This window comes from Hemiscyllium ocellatum, chromosome 33 (genome assembly GCF_020745735.1).
Source record: "Hemiscyllium ocellatum isolate sHemOce1 chromosome 33, sHemOce1.pat.X.cur, whole genome shotgun sequence".
NCBI classification, from domain to species: domain Eukaryota; kingdom Metazoa; phylum Chordata; class Chondrichthyes; order Orectolobiformes; family Hemiscylliidae; genus Hemiscyllium; species Hemiscyllium ocellatum.
The window spans coordinates 16,199,470-16,222,487 of record NC_083433.1 but is presented as its reverse complement, the minus strand read 5'-3'; the positions used below and the strand labels follow the sequence as shown (position 1 = coordinate 16,222,487).

General features: G+C 46.5%; 1 protein-coding gene across 1 annotated transcript in view; it reads left to right on the top strand.

Moving 5' to 3' along the window:
• Nucleotides 1-23,018, top strand: part of LOC132831256 (caspase recruitment domain-containing protein 11-like) — a 114,030-nt gene that overhangs the window by 47,179 nt on the left and 43,833 nt on the right. The window contains exons 4-10 of the mRNA XM_060849277.1: nt 2,057-2,382; nt 7,892-8,071; nt 11,145-11,294; nt 15,227-15,352; nt 16,593-16,802; nt 19,082-19,189; nt 21,529-21,568. Coding sequence (XP_060705260.1) covers nt 2,057-2,382; nt 7,892-8,071; nt 11,145-11,294; nt 15,227-15,352; nt 16,593-16,802; nt 19,082-19,189; nt 21,529-21,568 — 1,140 coding nt within the window. The remainder of the gene's footprint in view (nt 1-2,056; nt 2,383-7,891; nt 8,072-11,144; nt 11,295-15,226; nt 15,353-16,592; nt 16,803-19,081; nt 19,190-21,528; nt 21,569-23,018) is intronic.

The following is a 23,018-nucleotide window of genomic DNA, read 5'->3' as shown; positions in this document are numbered from 1 at the left end:
TAATTATTGTGCTCATTTGGGTGCCGCCATGTTTGTTATTGGCAGGGCATTTCACAGAGCATGTGCAGTACATTGCACGTGTGCAGTGTGAACCTTTTTCAGGGGAGAGGTGTTGAAAGGTGACATTGTTGTGGCGAAAGAAGATACATTGTACACCTTAAACATAAAAACAGAATTGATCTTCTATCATCGTAGAATATCCACAGTATGGAAACAGGCCATTCGGCCCAACAAGTCCACACTGACCCTCTAAAGACCAACCTACCCCCTCTACGTTTACCCCTGACTAATGCACCGAACCCACACATCCTTGCACAGGATGGGGCAATTTAGCATGACCAGTCCACCTAACCCGCACATCTTTTGGACCGTGGGAGGAAACCCACGCTGACACGGGGAGAGTGTGCAAACTCCACACAGTCGTCCGAGGCTGGAATCGAACCCAGGTCCCTGGCGCTGTGAGACAGCAACGCTAACCTCGGAGCCACCGTGTCACCCATTCCCATGCTGAAATGTGATGCTCTTGTTGTGGCAAGTGTTTCTGGTGCTGTAGGTTTGCAGTGTGTGGCACATTCATGAGGTGACGGTGGAAGATTTGCATTTATATAGCATCCTTCCTGAACGCAGCCTGTCCCATGGTACTCTACAGCTGTCAAATTGCAGTCATGTCATGTAGGAAACAGTGTGCAGAACCGCAGACTCCCACAGACAACAATGTGATAATGATGAGTTAATCTGACCATGTAATGTTGGTGCGAGGATAAATGTTGTCAACACCACTAGGTATAAATCTCCTGCACTTCTTCAGAATAGCGGCATTGGGATGTTTTACATTTACCTGAAAGAGTAGACAGTATCTCGGTTTAACATCTCATCAAAAGAAGTAGCTCTGACCGTGAAGCGTTCTCTCTGGAGTGCCAGTTTGGGTGGAATTTGAATCCACAGCCTTCTAACAAAGAAGATTAGATTACTTACAGTGTGGAAACAGGCCCTTCGGCCCAGCAAGTCCACACTGACCCTCCGAAGCGCAAACTCCCCCAAACCCGTTTCCCTATACCTAACACTACAGGCAATTTTAGCATGGCCAATTCATCTAACCTGCACATTTTTGGACTGTGGGAGGAAACCAGAGCAAACCCGCAAAGACACGGGGAGAATGTGCAAACTCCACACAGACAGTTGCCTGAGGCGGGAATTGAACCCAGGTCTCAGCAGTGCTAACCACTGTGCTACTGTGCCACCCAAGATGAGAATATTACAGACGGAGCCCAAAAGATACATTGCTTTCCATTGTGCAGAGCTTATTTACTTACTCAATCTTACAGCTCTCTCCTTCCCTCCTCCCTGTGTGACAGCTATCCCCTGTTTAGATGTGCGCAAAGACACAGCGTCGTACAGCACAGAAACAGACCCTTTGGCCAATCTCATCCATGCAGATCAGCTTTCTTAAACTGAGTTCGTCCCATTTTCCTGAATCCAGGCCAAATCCCTCTAAACCTTTCCTATCTACGTACTGTCCAAATGTCTTTTTAAATGTTGTAATTGTACCAGCCTCTACCACTTCCTCATTCCACACAAGCACCACCCGCTGTGTGAAAACGTTGCCCCTTAGATCCCTTTTAAGTCTTTCCCCACTCACCTTAAACCTGTACTCTCTAGTTTTGGACTCTGCTATCCTGGGGAAAAGACCGTGACTATTCACCCTGTCCATACCCCCTCATGATTGCATAAACCGCTGTAAGGTCATCCCCCATGCAATACCACTTCCTCTGGCAACTCATTGCTTTTATGCACCACTTTCTGTGTGAAATAGTTCAATTAATATCCATCAGTCGTAGTTAACCTTAACAATCTGCTAAACCAGATTTTATCAGCTGATTAGAGGGCTGGTATTTGTGTGTAGATTGCTGCTGAAAGCTGGATCAGTCACATTAGCCACCAGTCCATAGGAATGAAGGAACCTTTAGAAGATTAAGGCATTCAGCCAGGGTGATGATAGCAGGTTTCCTTTCAGGTTATCGATGTTGTGAAATGATTCTTCTGTCTGTTCCCGCAGTCGAAGAGGGTTACGAGGGGTTGACGCAGTTCCTGATGGGCGAGGCGGTCAAGATGCAGAAACAACTGAGGGACAAGGCCGTGGTGATCCACCAACTTCACAGCAAGTGCGAGATGCTGCAGGAGAGTAACAAGCAGCTGAGCCACGACCACCTGGAGCTGAGGAGCCTGCAGGAACGCTACAGCAAGCTGAAGGAGGAGTTCAACCTCCACAACAACGAGCTCAACAAGATCAAGGAGGAGAACTACTTGCTGGCTCTGCGCTACGCCCAGCTCAACGAGGAGAAGAGCATGGCGGTGTCGAGGAGCCGGGAGCTGCAGCTGGAGGTGAGGGGCCAGAGTGGCTGAACCTTCCTTTTGTATTGGCACAGAGTGGACTCCTCACAAATAGAGTCATAGAAACAGACCCTTCAGTCCAACAGTCCATACTGACCAGATTCCTAAATTAATAATCATCGTGTCACAGAGTTATACAGCACAGAAACAGACCCTTCAGTCCAACAGTCCATATTGACCAGATTCCTAAATTAATAGAGTCATAGAGATGTGCAGCATGGAAGTAGACCCTTTGGTCCAACTCATCCATGCTGACCAGATATCCTGAATCAAACCACAGTACTCCAAAAGCAGTCTAACCACAGTCCTGTACACCCGCAACATGACATCCCAACTCCTATACTTAATGCACTGACCAATAAAGGCAAGTGTGCCACATCGCAGTTCACCCATTCTGATTGGAACAGTTCACAGGGAACACTGGACAGTAGGGCAGATGGTGGTCATGGCACTGGACTGGTAATCTTGCAACTCGGGTGAATGTTCTGAAGGTATGGGTTTGAATCCCACCAAGCCAGGTGGTGAGATTTTAATTTTATGGGTGGCTCAGTGGTTAGCAAAGCTGCCTCACAGTGCCAAGGATCCAGGTTCGATTCCACCCAAGGAATGGGTGAAGTTTGCAAATTCTCCCTGTATCTGCGTGGGTTTCTTACCACAGTCTAAAGATGTGCAGGTTAGGTGGATTGGCTGTGCTAAATTGCCCATAGTGTCCAAGGATATGCATGCTAGGTGAAAATGCCAAAGTGAGGACTGCAGACGCTGGAGATTAGAGTCGAGAGTGTGTTGCTGGAAAAGCACAGCCGGTCAGGCAGCATCCGAGAAGCAGGAGAGTCGACGTTCCGGGCAAAAGCCCTTCATGGGAAATGCAAGGCTGCCAGGATGCTCTTCAGAGGGTCAGTGTGGACTCGATGGGCCAAATGGCTTCTTGCTGCAAAGTAGAGATTCTGTGAGATGCCGTGGTGTTGCCACTGTACTTGTGATGCAGAGCTCCACGCGAATGTTCTGGTAGATTGACCCTGGGAAATGGTGAAGTTTGAATTGAATCAAAAACCTGGATTTTTATTTTTTTTTAACAAGCCTGATGATGACCACGTGACCATTGCTGACTGCTGTTAAGACCCCATTTGGCTCACTGATGTCCTTCAAGGAGGACAATAGGTGGGCAATAAATGCTGGGCCCAGCCAGCGGTGCCCGCATCTCACAGATGAATAAACAAACAAGAAAAATCACACACAATGCATCGTTTGCACTGAGATGCTCTGCAAACCACGACTGATTGCCCCGAAGGAACCTGCAAATCAAGTTGGTGGTGACAGAGGAATTGGCGCCACCATGTGTGCCCTCTGAGTAATACTTCACATCTAAGGCAAATAGAGAATATCTCCTTTAAAGAATCAATCAAACATAAACTTACGGGGCGACCTTGTAACAAGGTGCACCTTTCTCTAGCTCAAAGTGTTTGTAGGGTTTTCTTCAAACTGGGAAGGGGGTTAATGTCTGATCTCCTCGGAAACAGGTTGGTAAACGCAGTCCACAGATGGGTCAGGAGCACCCAGAGCAAGGGTCTTGGAGGAGGGATGACGTGAACAGGAGAGGTCCATGGTGCTGTTGGACAGTGGCAGAGGACGCAATGTTGGGTGGGATCAGGAGGGTCAATGAGATGGGAGAGTGGTCATAGAGTCATACAGCACGGAAACAGACCCTTCAATCCAACCCTTCATGCTGACCATAATGCCAAACTAAACCAGTGCCACCTACCCTCTCCTGGCCTATAACCTTCCAAACATTTCGTATTCATGTACTTATCCAAATGTCTTTTAAATGTTGTAACTCTACCGACATCCACCACTTCCTCTGAAAGTTCGATCTGCACATGGATCACTTTCTGTGTAAAAATATTTTCCCCTTATGTTTTTTTCAAATCTTTTGGCCTCTCACCTTAAAAGAATGCCCCCTAATCTTCCCACTCTGGGGAAAAGACACCTGCCATTCAACTTATCTATATCCCTCATGACCTTATAGGCTGCTGTGAGGTACCCCTCAACCTTCTACACTCCAGTGAAAAATGTCTCAGCCTCTCCTTGTAACTCAGATCCTCCATTTCTGGCATCGTCCTGGTAAATCTATACTGAACCCTTTCCAGCTTTATTAATATCCTTCCTTTAAGAGGTCGACCAAGGGGTAGAATTGGCACTCTGACCTGCCGGGTGACTTCAAAATGGACACAGTGCCATCTAGTTTCCAAATTGTGATGGTGCAGTTGGTATGCACCACTGACAGACTGCAAACATGGCTTCAGCCTTTCAAATGTTTAACTAGATGGAGTGTTTATTCCTCAGAAACATAAACACTGAGGGCAGTGGAGGGGTTTTGAGATTCAGCATTGAGGTAGAGCAGGGTACACGCTGTGCTTTCAGGTGATGCTACCCGTCCAAATGAGAAATACGGGACTCTCTTCACTGGATTGGACGAGGTTGAGAGGTTGACCTTATAGAGATTTATAAAATCATGAGGGATATAGGTCCAGTTGATAGGAAGTGTCTATACCACTATGGTGGGGGATTTTAAGACTGGGCGCATATTTTTAAGGTGAGAGGTGAGAGATTTAAAAAAGACATGAGGAGCATTTTTTTTTAACGCAGAGAGTGGTTCTTCTGTGGAATAAACGTCCTGAGGAAGTGGTGGATGTGGGTGCAGTTACAATGTTTAGAAGGCACTTAGGTAAGTACATGGATGGTGTAGTGATTGGAACCAGATTTATCACATTGATATTGAGATCCCTGATTGGGGATGTTGACCTGGGCCAATCAGAGAGCCCTGGGCAAAAGGTATAAACAAGGGATTCCGAATCTCTTCAGTTCAGGGACTGACTCTGAGCAGGCTGACCCACAGTCAGTGTTACTGTGCACAAGTAAATAAAGGATGACTTGGTGACAGGACACCGGCTTCTGTACAGTTATTTCAAATAGGGAAGATTTAGAGGGGTTTGCGCCAGGAGTAGGCAGGTGGGACGAGTTGAGTTTGGGATTATGTTAAGCATTGACTGGTTGGACTGAAAGGCCTGTTTCTGTGCTGTGTAACTCTATGAGGGGATCAGAGATGGGGAACTATGAGGGGTAACATGGTGCGAGTGATAAGAGAAGCCATTTTGTGGCTGTATCTGTTGATCTTACTCGGTAAATGGGAATGGGGCTGCTGTTTGATATATATTGTTAAAAATAATGGACAACGTTAAGTTTAATTTATATGTTTATTTGTGTTTTTTACAAGAGGAGGCAGTGATTCTAGTTTAACTTTTTGTTCTTTGCAGCTTGGTGTGTCTGTTTGTATATATTTTTAATGAGGTTTTACAACCCTTCAAGTGAAGAGAGAAGGACCAGTAGCTAACAGCACTAAAAATAGAACACCACTATATGTTGCCTCACCACAGACATCCACGGACATACAGTGATGTAGGAGAATCTAGAAGGAAGTCAGTCAGAGGGTCAGAGTGCGTGAGTAATCGAGAAAGGAACAAGAGTCTTAAACTGTCACATCAGAAATCCTGCAAGACAACACAGAGTAGAGAGTAGAGTAGGTTTTATTTGTCATGTCTACCATAATTAACTAATACAGCAAAAAATGAGACAGCGTCCCTCCAGGACCAAGGGTGCTACATGGACAGCACAAACTATACAATCATACCATAGGCAGCATAAAGTTCAAAACACACAAATTACAGTGTCATAAAAGAGAATGATAATTAACAGACACGGTTTGAGCAGCAATTCAAAATCGTGCAAAGAATTTCGGATGGGAAAGAGTTTGATCATACTGTGTTAAGGAACCTGATGGCTTGGGGGAAAGAAACTGTTGCACAGTCTGGCCGTGAGAGACCGAATGCTCTGTGTCTTCTGCCAGATGGCAGGAGGGAGAAGTGTTTGAGTGAGGGGTGTGTGGGGTCTTCCGCAATGCTGTTAGCCTTTTGGATGCTGCATGCGATGTAAATGTCTGTGGTGGAGGGGAGAGAGAGAGACCCCCGATGATCTTCTCAGCTGTCCTGACTATCCATTGTACGGTCTTACATTCCGAGACGGCACAGTTCCCGAACCAGGCAGTGACACAGCATCTATTGAATTTACCCGACTGTAGGTGCGCCAGCCTGAACAATTGATAATTACTTTCCTTGTCACATGTCCTGAGTTGAATACTGTGAAACGTTTGCAGGTCGGCAATGACACCACAAAGGTATTTAGATCCTCATGCTTCAGGGCAAGTTCTTTGGGGAAAAGAAATTAGAAATAAGAAGCCCACCATTATGGAATTTCAAAAGTGAAAACTCATTTTAATAAATTAGAAAAATAACGAAACAGGAAGTTCATAATAACAGTCCTTCCACCATAATGCAATCAAAAAACTTCGCAGTATTTTTGTCCAGTGTAATATAGTTCATGTCTTTTTGTTGTTTCAGGTACATGTTATTCTTCGTGATAGAAGTACTTTGGCAAGCTCTAATGAATGTCTTCTGTAAATATACTCAATGGACTTATTTCTTTAAAAATACAAGTTAGAGTCCACAAGGCAGGTTTTACTTGACTTTTTCACTATTTCAACCAGGTCAGAGAGAGAGAGAGATATAGACCCAATGCTGTTTCACACCAGGACAGAGAGAGAGAAAGAGAGAGAAATAGACCCATCGCTGTTTCACACCAGGAGAGAGAGAGAGAGAGAAATAGACCCAGTGCTGTTTCACACCGGGACAGAGAGAGAGAGAGAGAGAGAGAGAAATAGACCCAGTGCTGTTTCACACCAGGACAGAGAGAGAGAGAGAGAGAAATAGACCCAGTGCTGTTTCACACCAGGACAGAGAGAGAGAGAGAGAGAGAGAAAAATAGACCCATCGCTGTTTCACACCAGGACAGAGAGAGAGAGAGAGATAGACCCAGTGCTGTTTCACACCTTCGTGTCTTTCAGAAAGAATTCTAACACCTTTACCTGGTCTGAAGTCTTTTTGAAAGTCAGTCAGTTCAAATACAATTAGGAAGGACAAGACATGTAGGCCTTGCCTATGACACTCACATCGCGTGAAAGGCACAGTGGCTCAGTGGTTAGCACTGCTGCCTCACAGCGTCATGGATCTGCGTTTGATTCCAGCCTCAGGCGACTGTCTGTGTGGGGTTTGCACATTCTTCCTGTGTCTGTGTGGGTTTCCTCTGGGTGCTATGGTTTCCTCCCACAGTCCAAAGATGTGCAGGTCAGGCATATTGGCCATGCTAAATTGCTCCATTGTGTCCAGGGATGTGTAGGTAGGTCCATTAGTCAGGGGTAAATGGAGGGTGGGGGAATAGGTCTGGGTGGGATACTCTTCAAAAGGTCGGTGTGGACTTGTTGGGCCAAATGGCCTGTTTCCATACTGTGGTGATTCTATGATTCGACCACCAGCAGCTGCTGTTGGATTCTTGATGAAGAATCAGGCCAGAGGTGACCTCGCCTTTGTCAAACCGATGAATTCTCTTCCAGACTGACCAGATGAGATGCAGATTGTATGGGATTGAGGAGGAGTGTCTAATGGCCCGTAGAATCTCCAACAAGCTGAAGAAAGACATTGAGAACATGCCAAGCAGGCAAAGCGTCATAAAATTGCAACATGACAATGACCAGCTGCAAACCAGAGTCCAGGAGCTCCAACACTTTGTACAGGTAACTAACTTCGACACTGGGAGGTTAACAGGATGTGAATGTCTCTTCATTTGTTGCAACATCTTTAATCTCATTGAGACATAAAAGATTCTGAGGGCCCAGACAGGGTAAATGGGGGTGATACAGTGGCTCAGTGGTTAGCACTGCTGCCTCACATCGCCAGGGACCCAGGTTCAATTCCAGTCTCGGGTGACTACCTGTGTGGAGTTTGCACATTCTCCCCGTGTCTGCGAGGGTTTCCTCCAGGTGCTCCAGTTTCCCCCCACAGTCCAAAGATGTGCAAGTCCAGTGGATTGGCCGCGCTAAATTGTCCCATAGTGTCCATGAATATGCAAGCTTGTGGTTAGCTGTGTGAAACGCAGGGATAGGATGGGGGCGGGGGTGCTAGGTCTGAGTGGGCTGCTCTTTGGAGGGGGGTGTGGACTGGATGGGCCGAATGGCTTGTTCCCACACTGTAGGGATTCTATGAAATGCTGGGAGAACGAACCTCAGCAAAGGGGAAATCCATGTCTGAGGGACCACACTTTGAAAGGGAGAGGGGGTGTGGTCTCTCACTTAAGACAGAGATAAAGAGCAGTTGATAGTACTTGAACCATTCTACCTCAGAGAGCTGTGCTTTTGGGTTATATTCAAGTTACTCAGATGCATAAACGAGTCAAGAATGGGAAAGGAACCTGCTGGAAAGTGGTCTTGAGGCTACAGTTGGATGAGACGTCAATGTAGTGACTGGTGGAGAGGGCCCAATCTTCTCTTCCTGCTTCTAATTCACATCTCCTGCAATGGGACATGTGGCAAGGTTGAGAGCTGGACATCAACACACAGCCTTCAGGTTTATGTGGTCATGGTGTTACTCACTGAGTTACAGCTGTAGGTCCTCAATCACGTCACTCTGATCTGATACTTACCCCGAGTGACCTCAGTGTGCTCAGCCACTCCGCATTCCTTCATTGGAGTGAAGGAAAGCAACCAATTCTGTATTCGCCATGACGACGGAAGCGTGTGCTGATGCTGAGTGCGTTCAGCTGGGCCGATGCACTCATCATGAGGGCATAGTTTTAGGGTCAGAGGGGACAGGTATAAAAGAGACCTCAGGGGCAATGTTTTCACGCAGAGGGTGGTACGTGTATAGAATGAGCTGCCAGAGGAAGTGGTGGAGGCTGGTACAATTGCAACATTTAAAAGGTATCTGGATGGGTATATGAATAGGAAGGGTTTGGAGGGATATGTGTCAGGTGCTGGCAGATGGGACTAGATTGGGTTAGGATATCTGGTCGGCATGGACGAGTTGGACTGAAGGGTCTGTTTCCATGTACATCTTTATACTCTATGTCCCTGGGTCAAACAGACTATAATTGTAATCGCATCAGATTGAGCGAGTCTCCTTGATTCATTTAATCAACGTTCCCGAGGGTTACCTTTGACCAGAACCTGAACTGGACTCGCCACATAAATGCTGTGGTAACAAGAGCAGGTCAGAGGCTGCGAGTACTGTAGCTAGTAACTCACCTCCTGACTCCCCAAAGCCTGTCCACCATCTACAAGGCACAAGTCAGGAGGGTGATGGAATACTCCCCACTTGCCCTGGATGGATGCAACCCCAACAACGTTCAAGAAGCTTGACATCATCCATGTGAATGTATCCTGAATGGTAGGCACCACATCCACCACCATGAGTATATATTCCCTCCAGCACTCACGCTCAGTAGCAGAAGTGTGTACTATCTGCAGAAATTCACCAAAGCTCCTTAGGCAGCACCTTCCAAACCCACGACCACTTTTATTTAGAAGGACATGGGCAGCATATATATGGGTAAAAAGTGAGGTCTGCAGATGCTGGAGATCAGAGCTGAAAATGTGTTGCTGGTTAAAGCGCAGCAGTTCAGGCAGCATCCAAGGAACAGGAAATTCGCCGTTTCAGGCAAAAGCCCTTCATCAGGAATGAGGCCTCATTCCTGATGAAGGGCTTATGCCCGAAACGTCGAATTTCCTGTTCACTGGATGCTGCCTGACCTGCTGCGCTTTAACCAACAACACATTTTCAGCACATATATGGGAACACCACCACCTTCAAGTTCCCCTCCAAGCCACTCGCCATCCTGACTTGGAAATATATCGCCGTTCCTTCAACTGCTGCAGGGTCAAAATCCTAGAACTCCCTCCTGGAAAGACGTGATGGGTTTCTCTACACTAAATGGACTGCAGCAGTTCAAGAAGGCAGCTCACCAACACCTTCTCAAGGGCAACTAGGCACGAGCAAGAAAACAAAACAGAAAGTGCTGGAGAAGCTCAGCAGGTCTGGTGGCATCTGTGAGGAGAGAGAGAGAGAGTTAACACTTTGAGTCCAGCAAACCTTTTTGTAATGGATAATAAATGCTGGCTCCTTATGAGTGATGCCCACATCCTGTCAATGAATAAAATAGAATCATCGAATCTCTATAGTGTGGAAATAGGCCCTTTGGCCCAACAAGTCCACACTGACCCTCTGAATAGTAACCCACCCAATACCATTCCCTATTACCCTATCCCATACCCCTGACCAATGCACCTAACCTACGCATCCCTGAACACTATGGGGCAATTTAGCCTGGCCAATTCACCCTAAACTGCACATCTTCGGACTGTGGGAGGAAACTCACGCAGACACTGGTATAATTGAACCTAAATTCTACCAATTGCCCCATTAAGCCATGCCCCCACAGCATGAGTATGATTAGGTTAGATTACTTACAGTGTGGAAACAGGCCCTTCGGCCCAACAAGTCCTCACCGACCCGGCGAAGCGCAACCCACCCATACCCCTACATATACCCCTTACCTAACACTACAGGCAATTTAGCATGGCCAATTCACCTGACCCGCACATCTTTGGACTGTGGGAGGAAACCGGAGCACCCGGAGGAAACCCACGCAGACACGGGGAGAACATGCAAACTCCACACAGTCAGTCGCCTGAGTCGGGAATTGAACCCAGGTCCCTGGCGCTGTGAGGCAGCAGTGCTATGGTTATTAGTGTGGAGGAAGTGGAGCTCCCTGTGCTGAAATAAACTTCAGTCTCTTGTTCGTTCTCCCGAAAGGTCAGGAACAATCTCCTCAGCCCAGAGAAGGCTCTCCTGGACATCATGGATCAGGATCGAAAGGAAGCTCTTGAGGACAGACAGGAGTTGGTCAAGAAGTTCCATCACACTGCCATGGAACTCCACCAGGCAGAGGAACTCCGAGACAAGGTAACTGAGTCTGCTTTTCATCGCAATCCCTGTATCCTCGCGGTCTACAAACCCCTGTCACGTTAATTATATTGACCTGAGAATCGAGGGATTGATTAACCGTGTTGTTTAGTTTATTTAAAACAGTAGAACAGTTGTAAAATAGTGGAGCAGCTGAGTTCAGCGTGTATTGCTTGCAACACGCAGTTGGAATGGATGGAGTTGCACCTTTACACTCATACTGCCATAGTCCTTAAAGGTCTTTTATATGCAAGGGTTACACATACAGCAGCTCCTATACTTAATTATTCTTTTAGCTGACATTTTGAGTTAATTTCAGCCCCTGCCCTTAAGAGAACTGACAAACATACTCCCTTGTCCCTGCCGCAGCGTCAGATATTGCATTATCCCGATGGAAGTGTAATCTCTCTATCTGCAGACATAAGGAAAGGAAGTCTTGGGATTCTGAAGCCCTGTTCACAGTCTCTGGATGTCCCAAAACATTTTTCAAGCCAACAAAATTTATTCTTTAAATGTAGTCACTGCAGGGACTGAAGAAATGTAACAACCTTTGCTGCAGGTAACTCCCCTTCCTGACTCCCCAAAGCCTGTCCACCATCTACAAGGCACAAGACAGGAGGGTGATGGAATACTCCCCACTTGCCCTGGATGGGTACAGCCCCAACAACACTCAGGAAGGATGACACCATCCAGCACAAAGCAGTCCGCTTAATTGGCACCCCAGCCGTCACCTTATAGATTTATTCCGTTTAGTAGCAGTAGTGTGTTCCATCTACAAGATGCTCCGCAGTAACTCAGTAGCACCTTCCACACCCATGACCATTTCCACCTAGAAAGACAAAGGTAGCAGATACATGGCAGCACCACTGCCTGTAAGTTCCCCTCAAAGTGTCTCACCATCCTGACTTGGAAATGTGTTTCTGTGACTCTCTTGTCAGGTCCACACCCCCCACCAACCCATCCTCCCCTCTCAGCACCTTCCCCAGCAACCGCAGGAATTGCAAAAACCTGCGCCCACACCTCCCCCCTCACCTCTGTCCAAGGCTCCCAAAGGAGGCTTCCACCTGCACTTCCACACATGTCATTTACTGCGTCCGTTGCTCCCGATGCAACACTGGTGAGACAGGGCACCTACTCGCAGAATGCGTCAGGGAACATCTCCGGGACACCCGCACCAACCGACCCCACCGTCCCGTGGCCGAACACTTCAACTCCCCCTCCCACTCCACCAAGGACATGCAGGTCCTCCTCATCGCCACTCCCTAACCACCAGACACTTGGAGGAATAACACCTCATCTTCCGCCTCGGGACCCTCCAACTCCATGGCATCAATGCGGATTTCACCAGTTTCTTCATTTTCCCCTCCCCCCACCTTACCCCAGTTCCAACCTTCCAACTCGGCACCACCCTCATGACCAGTCCCACCTGTCAATCTTCCTTCCCACCAATCCTCTCCACCCTCCTCTCCAACCTATCACCATTACCCCTACCTCCATCCACCTATTGCACTCTTGGTTACCTTCCCCCCCCTTCCACCTGCTTGGCTCACAAGCTTCATTCCTGATGAAGGGCTTTTGCCTGAAATGTTGACTTTCCTGCTCCTCGGATGCTGCCTGACTTGCTGTGCTTTTCCAGCATCATTCTCTTGACTCTAATCTCCAGCATCTGCAGTCCTCACCTTTGCCTTGGAAATATATTTGCCATTCCTTCACTGTCACTGTGTCAGAATCCTGGAATTCCCTCCCAAATAACATTATAGATGTACTACAGCACAGGGAGTGCAGCAGTTCAAAAAAAGTGCCTCACTGGCATGATGATACCTTGGGTTTAAGAGATGTATTTTATCCTGGTTCTTTTTATGAAGAGAGGTTGAGACAGGGACACTGAGCAGTCTGCTCCAAGTCAATAAAATAAACAGCTTGTGAGGCCTTGAGTCTTTTTTTAAAGTTGGAACAATAGAAGCAGCCTGAATGGGTGGTGTCAAAGACCCACAGGAACAGGACTTTCCTGGTTCTTAAAGCTGGATGTGGAAGCTCTTATTCCTCTGTCTGTTACAGCTAAAAGCTGGGGTTCTCTTCCTGCTGTTAGAATTCCATGTGAGACAATCTATTTTACTAAATTTGCCTTTGCCAAGGGTGTGTTTATGGGATGTTGCTACATTGGATCAGTTATTAATAGGATTTAATGTGTACATTATTTTATTATTAGGTTTCAGATAATGATAGAATCCCTACAGTGTGGAAACCGACCATTCAACCCAACAAGTCCACACTGACCCTCCAAAGGGTATCCCAACCAGCCCCATTCCCCATGACTAATGCACCTAGTCTACACATCCCTGAACACTATGGGCAATTTAGCATGGCCAATTTACCTAACCTGCACATCTTTGCACTGTGGGAGGAAACCAGAGCACCTGGAGGAAACCCACGCAGACACGGGGAGAATGTGCAAACTCCACACAGACAGTCGCCTGAGGCTGGAATCGAACCTGGGTCCCTGGAGCTGTGAGGCAACAGTGCTAACCACAGTGCCAGCCTGAGTTAAGCCTGTTCACAAAAGGTAACATGATAGCAGTGAGCTAATTGTTTAAGTGATGCTGACTTCTTGGAATCCTGTCCCGGCGATCTGGGGATGATGCTGAGCCATTGAGTTTATTCAGGATAGAGATAGATTTTTGTTTCCTCAGGAAATGGGGATAAAGCAGGAGGGTTGAGTTGAAGGGAAGGCAGACAAGATTGTATTGAATGGCGGAGCAGTCTCAAGATGCTGAATATTCCGGTTCCAATTTGTTGTTAATTTTTCTAATTTCTTCATGGCATGTGGGAATCACTAACAAGTGTCCAGCCCTAATTGCCCTTGAATGAAGAGGCTTTCTGGGCAGTTAACAGTCAGCCATGTTGCTGTGGGTCTTGAGTTCCATGTCGGCTAGACCGGGTAAGGATGACACATTTCCTTCCCTAAGGCTTTCGCAACAATTGATGATAGTTGACATGGTCACCGTCACTGCTTTTAGCTTCCAATTCCAGATTTTCTCATGAATTCAGCTTAAACCCAGCAGTCTGCAATGGTGGGATTTGAATTTGTACTCCCTGGGCTTTTGGATTCCATTAGGCGAAAGTGAGGGCTGCAGATGCTTGTGATCAGAGTCGGGAGAGTGGTGCTGGAAAAGCACAGCAGGCCAGGCAGCATCCAAGGAGCAGGAGAATCGACATTTCGGGCAAAAGCCCTTCATCAGGGATCATTTGGATTCCACTGACTTTAGACCATCTCACTAATCTAGTTACTTCCTAACTAACCAGCTCTGTGATGTAACGACAGTGATGTGATGACAGTGATGTAACAACAGTGATATAATGACAGTGATGTAATGACAATGATGTAATGACAGTGATGGAATGACAGTGAGGTAATAAAAGTGATGTAATAAAAGTGATGTAATAACAGTGACATAACAACAGCGATAAAATGACAGTAATGTAATGACAGTGATGTAATGACAGTGATGCCATAACAGTGATGTAATGACAGCGATGTAACGGCAGTGATATCATGACAGTGAAGTAATGACAGTGATATAATGACAGTGATGTAACAATAGTGATGTAATAACAGTGATGCAATGACAGTGATGTAATGAATGATATGACGACGATGATGTAACGACAGTGATGTAATGATAGTGATGCAGTGACAGTGATGTAATGACAGTGATGCAGTGACAGTGATGTAATAACAGTGATGTAATGATTCTATGACCTCTGCTTTTGGTCAACTGTCGTCCCTCCAAACTCATCGGAAATTGAGAATGGATTTGGAATTAAGACTGTCCGTGTAACTCAGTCCAGGACCACATGTATATGTCATACCCCTCAGTGTTCCACTATCATGTATATTATTCATTCCTGAAAGAAACCTTATCCAATTCCAGTACCTGAAAGAGAAAGAAGAATTTGCACTCGAGTCTGCGATGCTCCTGAAAGAGTGCCAGATGCACAAGCGAAGGATTGCTAGCATTTTACAACAACTGGAAGAAGTGGAGAAGGAGCGAGACAAGGTATGGCTGTCGTCAGCAATACTGTCCCCTATCCCATAACCTTTCAGAATGAACCATTTCATCATCTAGCACCCTCACCACTCACTCCCTTCACCAGTTACACCTGTGAGTACCACCTACAAATGCCAAGATGTGGAGATGCCGGTGTTGGACTGGGGTGTACAAAGTTAAAAATCACACCACACCAGGTTATAGTCCAACAGGTTTATTTGGAAGCACTAGCTTTCGGAGCGCTGCTCCTTCATCAGGTGGTTGTTGCAACTCTAACCTGGTGTTGTGTGATTTTTAACCTATAAATGCAACACTTCACTAAGGCTTCTTAGACTACACCTTCCAAACCCATGAGCTCTTACATCTAGAAGGGCAGCAGACACAAAGGAACACCCACTGCCCACAAATCCCCCTCCAAGGTGTTCCTTATGTTGCTGTTCATTCATAGTCACCAGGTCAAAATCCTGGCTGTCACAGAATCCCTCCAGTATAGAAAGAGGCCATTCAGCCCATCGAGTCTGCACCATTGCCCTGAAGAGCATTCCCCCCATCCCTGCCTTTCGAGTGCTTTCCCTGTAGAGGCAGAGGAAGCAGAGAGTTTGAATATTATTCTTATTTCTGTTCCTGTCTCATGTTTGTAGCGATTGCCTATTGTTGATCAGATCCCAGGAGGCGTGACCCTTACAAAATAAACATGTTGCTCTGCTCAGCACCTGATCTAATAAAGAGTCATTGAACCTCAAGTACTCTGCTGTAGAGATGACTTACTGCTGTGTTACAGAGGCTAATTAATGCTCTTTGCTATAGTCATTACTTCATGCTATTATAGTGCTGAATTAATATTCAGCTACAGTGATGAATTAATACTGTTACAAAGCATCAGTAATGCACTATGGTATAGAATTAATTAATGCACTTTGGTAATAACACAAATGCAGGATTTCACCAAGTATTCAATTACCTCAGGACTCCTCCTTACAATTTGTCGCTCCTGTAAGCACATTATTATCCTAAATAAAAACTGACTGACCTGTGGAGACTGTAAGTCAGAAATGCAAACAGAGACTGCCGGAAAACTCAGCAGCTCTGGCAGCAACTGTGGAGAGAAATCAAAGTTAACGTTTCAGGTCCGATCACAGGACCTGAAGTGTTAACCCTGGTTTCTCTTCACAAGTTCTGCCAGACCTGCTGAACTTTTCCAGCAATTGCTGAGTTTGCTGTCAATGTCTTAAATATCTCTCCTCAACAGGCAGTAAAGGCCCGCGATGAGGCACAGACTGCTTACGCCCAAAGCATGGTTGATAACAGCAGGTATCGGCGGCAGGTCTGGGCAATGGAAGAGAAATTGGACAATGTTCAGATGGAGCTGGCCAGGAAGGAAGCAGAGATTGACAGCTTACAATCCCAGCTACACCAATTGCGAGAGGGCAATAGTACTGTGGACGTTTTGGATCCCTATGTAAGTCTCTTCTTTGAATCTTGGAAAGAGAGAACTTGTGTTGTAAGCCTCAGGATACATCACCGTTAATTTGTTACTTTTCAATGGTAGTCAATGCAGTTTTACACACGGCAAATACCCTTGAACAGAAAGGTGACTTTTACGTAGAATTAAACAGAATATTGGGCAGGAAGGACAGATCGTTCAGCCCAACTGCCCGATGTCAGTCACACCAAACCTCTTCTCAACCATTTCACCTTCATCGATCAGCGCATCCTCTTAATCCTCTCTCCCTCCTGTCTATCCAAATTTCCTTTCCTCTCTGCTATTTGCCTTGACTATGCCAATTGTAAATTTTCACATTTTCACGCCTTCACACGGTAATGTTAAGTGGAAGCTAACTTGAGCATCATTGAACAAAAGGGCACCTTGTGTTGAAGCTTTTCCTCTGCACTCATCAGGACACTTTGCAAGAATACCGCTTTAAGGGGAAAGCTAACATTCTGCATGAGAGGAAAGTGCTAATTGGTGATGAATTGGTGATGTGTAGAGCTTCAGTAAAATGCACTATGGTTTAGAGGTTAATTAGCGCAATTTGGTAATAATAGAAATGCAGGATTTCACCAAGTGTTCAATTACCTCAGGACTCCTCCTTACAAGGTTTCACTCCTGTAAGCACTTTCTGGTCAAGGAGTTTCCATGGAAAATCTGTCAGTTAATGATGACTGCCAGTTAACTGCTAGGTTTGTTTAAATTTTAAAATAAGCAGATTAACATACGAACGTAAGAACTAGGAGCAGGAGTAGGCCATCCGGCCCATTGAGCCTGTTCTGCCATTCAATAAGATCATGGCTGGTCTTTTCATGGACTCAGCTCCACTTACCCACCCGCTCACCCTAACCCTTAACTCTTTTATTGTTCAAAAATTGATCTCTCTTTGCCTTAAAAACATTCAACGAGGTAGCCTCAACTGCTTCATTGGGTAGAGAATTCCACAAATTCACAACCTCTGGGTGAAGACGTTCCTGCTTAACTCAGACCGAAATCTGCTCCCCCTTATTTCGAGGCTATGCCCCCTCGTTCTAATTTCACCCGCCAGTGGAAACAACTTCCCTGCTTCTATCTTATCTATTCCCTTCATACTTTGATATGTTTCCATAAGATTCCCCTGCATTCTGCTAAATTCCAATGAGTAAAGTCCCAGTCTAATGTTGGCTGCAGTGTTGTGGGGTTTGTCAGTGCATTCTGACCCTTGCCTGATGTGACCAGCTGAAGATGCAAAATGATTGTTTCTACCCTGCAGTCTTTGGGGCTTCTGACCCATGTACACCACCCCACCACTGAAATTCATACACCTCACTTGTGTAACAGGAAGAGCTTGGCCAACACCACTTTTGCTAGCTTCACCTTTACCTTCCAGGGTAATCTGAGGAGAAGCCAGAGGTGATGACCTTTGAGCCCTTCCTGAGGAACGATGTGGGCAGGGTAGCCATCATGCTGACTTTGATACGTCCTATTTCAACATGGCGCCTGTGGGGTGAACAAATGGTTTGGAACCTATTAAACTGTTTGCAGATTAGGCCAACCCTATAATGCATGGATAGCAGCTTTTGAGGTGCAGTAGTGGTGTTCCTACCTCTGAGGCAGGAGAGGCAGGTTCAAGTCTTGAATAAGCTAATTATGATTATCTATTGTAGTGATTGGAATGAGGTCAGTCAGGCGACCTCATAGAATCTGAGTTCCCTGATTGGGGGCTATTAACCTGGTCCAAGCAGGGAGCCCTGGCTGACCAATATAACCAGAAGATTTTGCCCTTTGACGTGAAGGGCACTGCTTGTCACTGGCCACTCGGGTGTTTATTTTGTTCCTGGTGGTGGGAATTGGATAAAGATTCCTGCACCTCGTGTCTCTCACACCTGCACGCACACAACATGGGTGTGGGGGGAATAAATAAGCACTACCGCAGTTAGGCAGTAGTGTAGGGGTAATATATTTTTTAAAATAAACAGGAAAAAAAAGAAAACATGAGAAAATAAAGAGAAAATGAAAAAAAATTAACCAGGAGATTTAGAATCCCCTCAGTTTAGGGGACTGACTCTGTGCTGGCATAATTGGACATGACCATGTATACAGGAAGGTGAGAGAGGACATCTTTTGGAACCCCAGGCTCCTGTTCCATGTGATACCTTGCCATGATGTCACAGTTCCTTATACACATGCTCAGTAGCTGTTTACAGATTAACTCTTATTTTTACAGCAAGATCATTCATCTCAAGCTGACATCGATGTTTGACTTTCAGGACCTGCTGAGCAACCGTTTCAATTTTATTGACGATCCCGAGGACTGGAACAGCACAGACCAGGAGCAAGAGGCATTTCCGAAGGTCAGCAGGCACCGCTGCACCAAGGTATGCCTTTCCACAGCCAGGCACATGGTTCGGTGCCCCCGGTGCAGTTCTTTCCTTTTCCCACTCCACCATTGAGGACCCTCAAACTTGACTCCCAATTGATAACCACAAGCTCACCATCCCCTTCCTAAAGGGCACCTGGATTTGAGCAACAAATACTGGCCCCCTGCCAGTGATGCCCACGTCACGTGAACCAACGTAATGTAAAGACTGTCATTGGGGGAGTGGGTTTTGAGTTCATCGTACTGGGGGGGAAAAGGGGCATCAATTGTGGAACGGATACTGGGCAGGTTTATAGAATCCCTACATGTTGAAGTAGACCATTCGGCCCCAACTCTCCAAAGAGCATCCCAGCCAGACCCACCCCATCCCTCTAACCCCGCATTTCCTGTGGCTGACCCAACTAACCTGCACATTCCTGGACACTATGGGGCAATTTAGCCTGGCCAATCCACTTAATCTGCACATCCCTGGACACTATGGGGCAATTTAGCATGGCTAATCCACCTAACCTGCAGATCCCTGACAGTGTAGGGCAATTTAGCATGGCTAATCCACCTAACCTGCAGATCCCTGGACAGTGTAGGGCAATGTAGCATGGCCAATCCACCTAACCTGCAGATCCCTGGACACTATGGGGTAATTTAGCATGGCTAATCCATCTAACCTGCAGATCCCTGGACAGTATAGGGCAACATAGCATGGCCAATCCACCTAACCTACATATCCCTGGACTCTATGGGGTAATTTAGCATGGTCACTTGATACTATGGGACAAATTAGCATGGCCAATCCACCAAACCTGCACATTCCTGGACACTATGGGGCAATTTAGCACAGCCAATCCACCTTAACCTGCAGATCCCTGGACACTATGGGGCAATTTAGCATGGCCAATCCACTTGACCTGCACATCTTTGGAATGTAGGAGGAAACCAGAGCACCCGGAGAAAATCCACACAGTCACGGGGAGAATGTGCAAACTCCACACAGACGGTCACCAGAGGCTGAAATCAAACCCAGGTCCCTGGTGCTGTGAGGCTGCAGTGATGACCACTGAGCCATCCAAGTTGTATTTGCTCTGGGTCAGGAGGCAAGTGACCTAGTTGAAGATGTATGGTCTAAAGGTCAAAGAGGAAATAGTTTCAACAGAGTGCGACCTTGTGGACGTGGAAGTGAATGATGTTAATAATGAACAGGGCATGAGGCCCAGTGTTTCATCCAGAACCCCTTGGGCTCATGTGTTAATCAGCAGTGACTAATAACTGGTTAGACAGAGTCCAGACCATATGGTTTTCGAATCACACCGCCAACGCCAACCCACTGATTACTTGTTCACCGTATATATTTATGTTATAGATACACATATATAATTGGTTCATTCTCACCCAATTCCTTAACTAACAAATCATCATCACATGGTTCTCTGTTCCAGTTGATGCCCCAGCCAGACCCTATCACACTGGGGAGTGGATTCTTGTGGTACAGTGGTAGTGCTTTTACCTCTGAGCCAGGAGACCTGTGTTCAAGTGCCACCTGCTCCAGAGGTGTGCCATTACATTTGTGAACAGGTTGATTAGACAAATATGTGTAACATTGTGTGCTACCTGATATAGCCCAAGGTGGAACCTGGAGTGAAGGGTAAGGCTACAGAGCCTTAAACAGCGAGAACTCTTTCAGATTGTGAAACAGAAAGTAACTCCCCTCTCTGCTTCTGCCTTAGAGTCTTACGGCACAGAAACAGGCCCTTCGGCCCCGCCCGTCCATGCTGGCCCGGTTTCCTAAACTGAACTTGTACCATTTGCCTGCGTTTGGCCCATATCCCTCTAAACCTTAATAAAAGCTAAAAGAACCATAGAGGCTGGAAAACAGAAACAAAAACAGAAATTATTGGAAAAGCTCAGCGGGTCTGGCAGCACCTGTGGAGAGAAATCAGTTAACGTTTCGGGTCCGGTGACCGCTCCACTACACCTTTCCTAATCATGTACCTGTCGAAAATCTTTCAAACGTTTAGCTGTACCTGCACCTCCCACTTCCTCTGTGTGCACCACCCTCTGTGTTCAAACTTTAGCCCTAAGGTCCCTATTGGATCTTTCCCTTCTCTGTCAAAAGTGAGACTTCCTGCTGATGAGTTTACAAAGGCTTCGGTGTATTTTGGGCACCACTACCAAGACCAACATTTGATGCCCATTGCTAACTGCCTCACCGCCATCTCCTCAAGGGATGGGCTACAAATGGGCCCCTTTCCAATAACGGAATGTTGGTGCGGGACTGTAACTGGTAGGAAAACAGAATATTCAGGTTCAATGTCTAAACCACACCTTCTTCTTTCATTCCAGAGATTGGATTCGTCATCAACACAGAGCAGGGATCTTCCAGGTACGGTTGGTGACCTTCGTGGCAAACATTGACAGGATATAAATAGGCAAAATACATTGAACATAAATCCATCCCTAATGACAGCGACCAAATCCAAGCTGACTTCCAGTCCTGAAGAGGTTCCTGGTAATACATTAAACCTAGACCTTACCCAGCCCCTTGGGTGTTTGATTAGTGTTAATTTGAAGGAAAGCAATTCTGCCCAGTGACCTTATCAAAGCCAACGCCCATATTGACAGCCCAAAAGCTCATCGTCTTGTCTTTAACACACCTCTATTCTGGGAGCTGGGTGAGTATAAATTGGCTGCTGCATTTCCAACACTGCAGCTGTAAAGTGCTGAGGATGGTGAAGGGTGCTAGGTAAATGCAAGGGGAGAATTCCAACTGGATTTGGAGGAGGCAGGCCCAGAGGTGGGGCCACCACTTTATTCGTTCACTGGATTGTGGGCATCGCTAGCAGAGCCAGCATTTATTAGCCATCCCTCATTGCCCAGAGGGCAATTAAGAATCAATCACATTGCTGTGGGTCTGGAGTCACGTGGACCAGGTTAGGTTGGCAGATTGCCTTCTCTAGAGGACATTTGTGAACCAGATTCTGATGATCGACAACAACAGTTTCACACTTGTCTCTCCAGATTGTTTTTTTGCCAAAACCCGCCATCTGTCATGACAAGATCCAAACTTGGGTTCCCTTAACGTTAGCCAGGTTTCCGGATGATTCTAATGTAAACATCGCCTCCTTAGGATGGTGTCAAAACCTCTCCAACTCCCTCTGATTTCAGGTCAGGAAGGCCTAACATGCAACGTGTCAAGTGGTGCCCTTCAAGTGGTCAATTAATGGCTGCTACATGACAATTTGAAAAGCTTATTCTTGCTTGGGCTGCAAATGTTCTAAGTGTTGGCCCATCCAACTTGTAAACCAGTGTGAGCTGCCTGTCAACTGGTCCTCAAGCAGTGCAGTGGAGGGCAAGGACAGTGGATAAAGAGGGTGGTCACTGGCAGCCTATTTCTCTCTTTCTCCATGACCCTGAAATTTAGTACCCTCCACCCTCCCCTTCTAAGTGCCTCAAACGACTCCTGTGCAATCTCTGGTGCTGGAGGTATTGCTTGTCCCCTGGCAGCAGCCATGGTCTCCACGTTGGCGTTGCCGAGAGCGAGATCTGCCGGCTTAGTTTTCGAGCACAGGCCCCAACCCTCTGGCTGTCCTCCACACTGCCTGATTGGAGCACGCTGGGCCTTGTTCTGAAGAGTCAGCTTGGTTGCCTCATCAATGGATGAGACATCCGACGAAAACCGAGGAATGCATCCCGAGTTCCCATTCCTTGACCGAGCGCAGTGTTTCCAAACATATGGCATGCTTCTTGTTACAGGTTGGATTTAGGCAGGAGTGGTTGGGGAGAGGTTGCAAAAGGGCTGCATGTGGCTTGGATGGTGGAATCTTGTGAGAGAT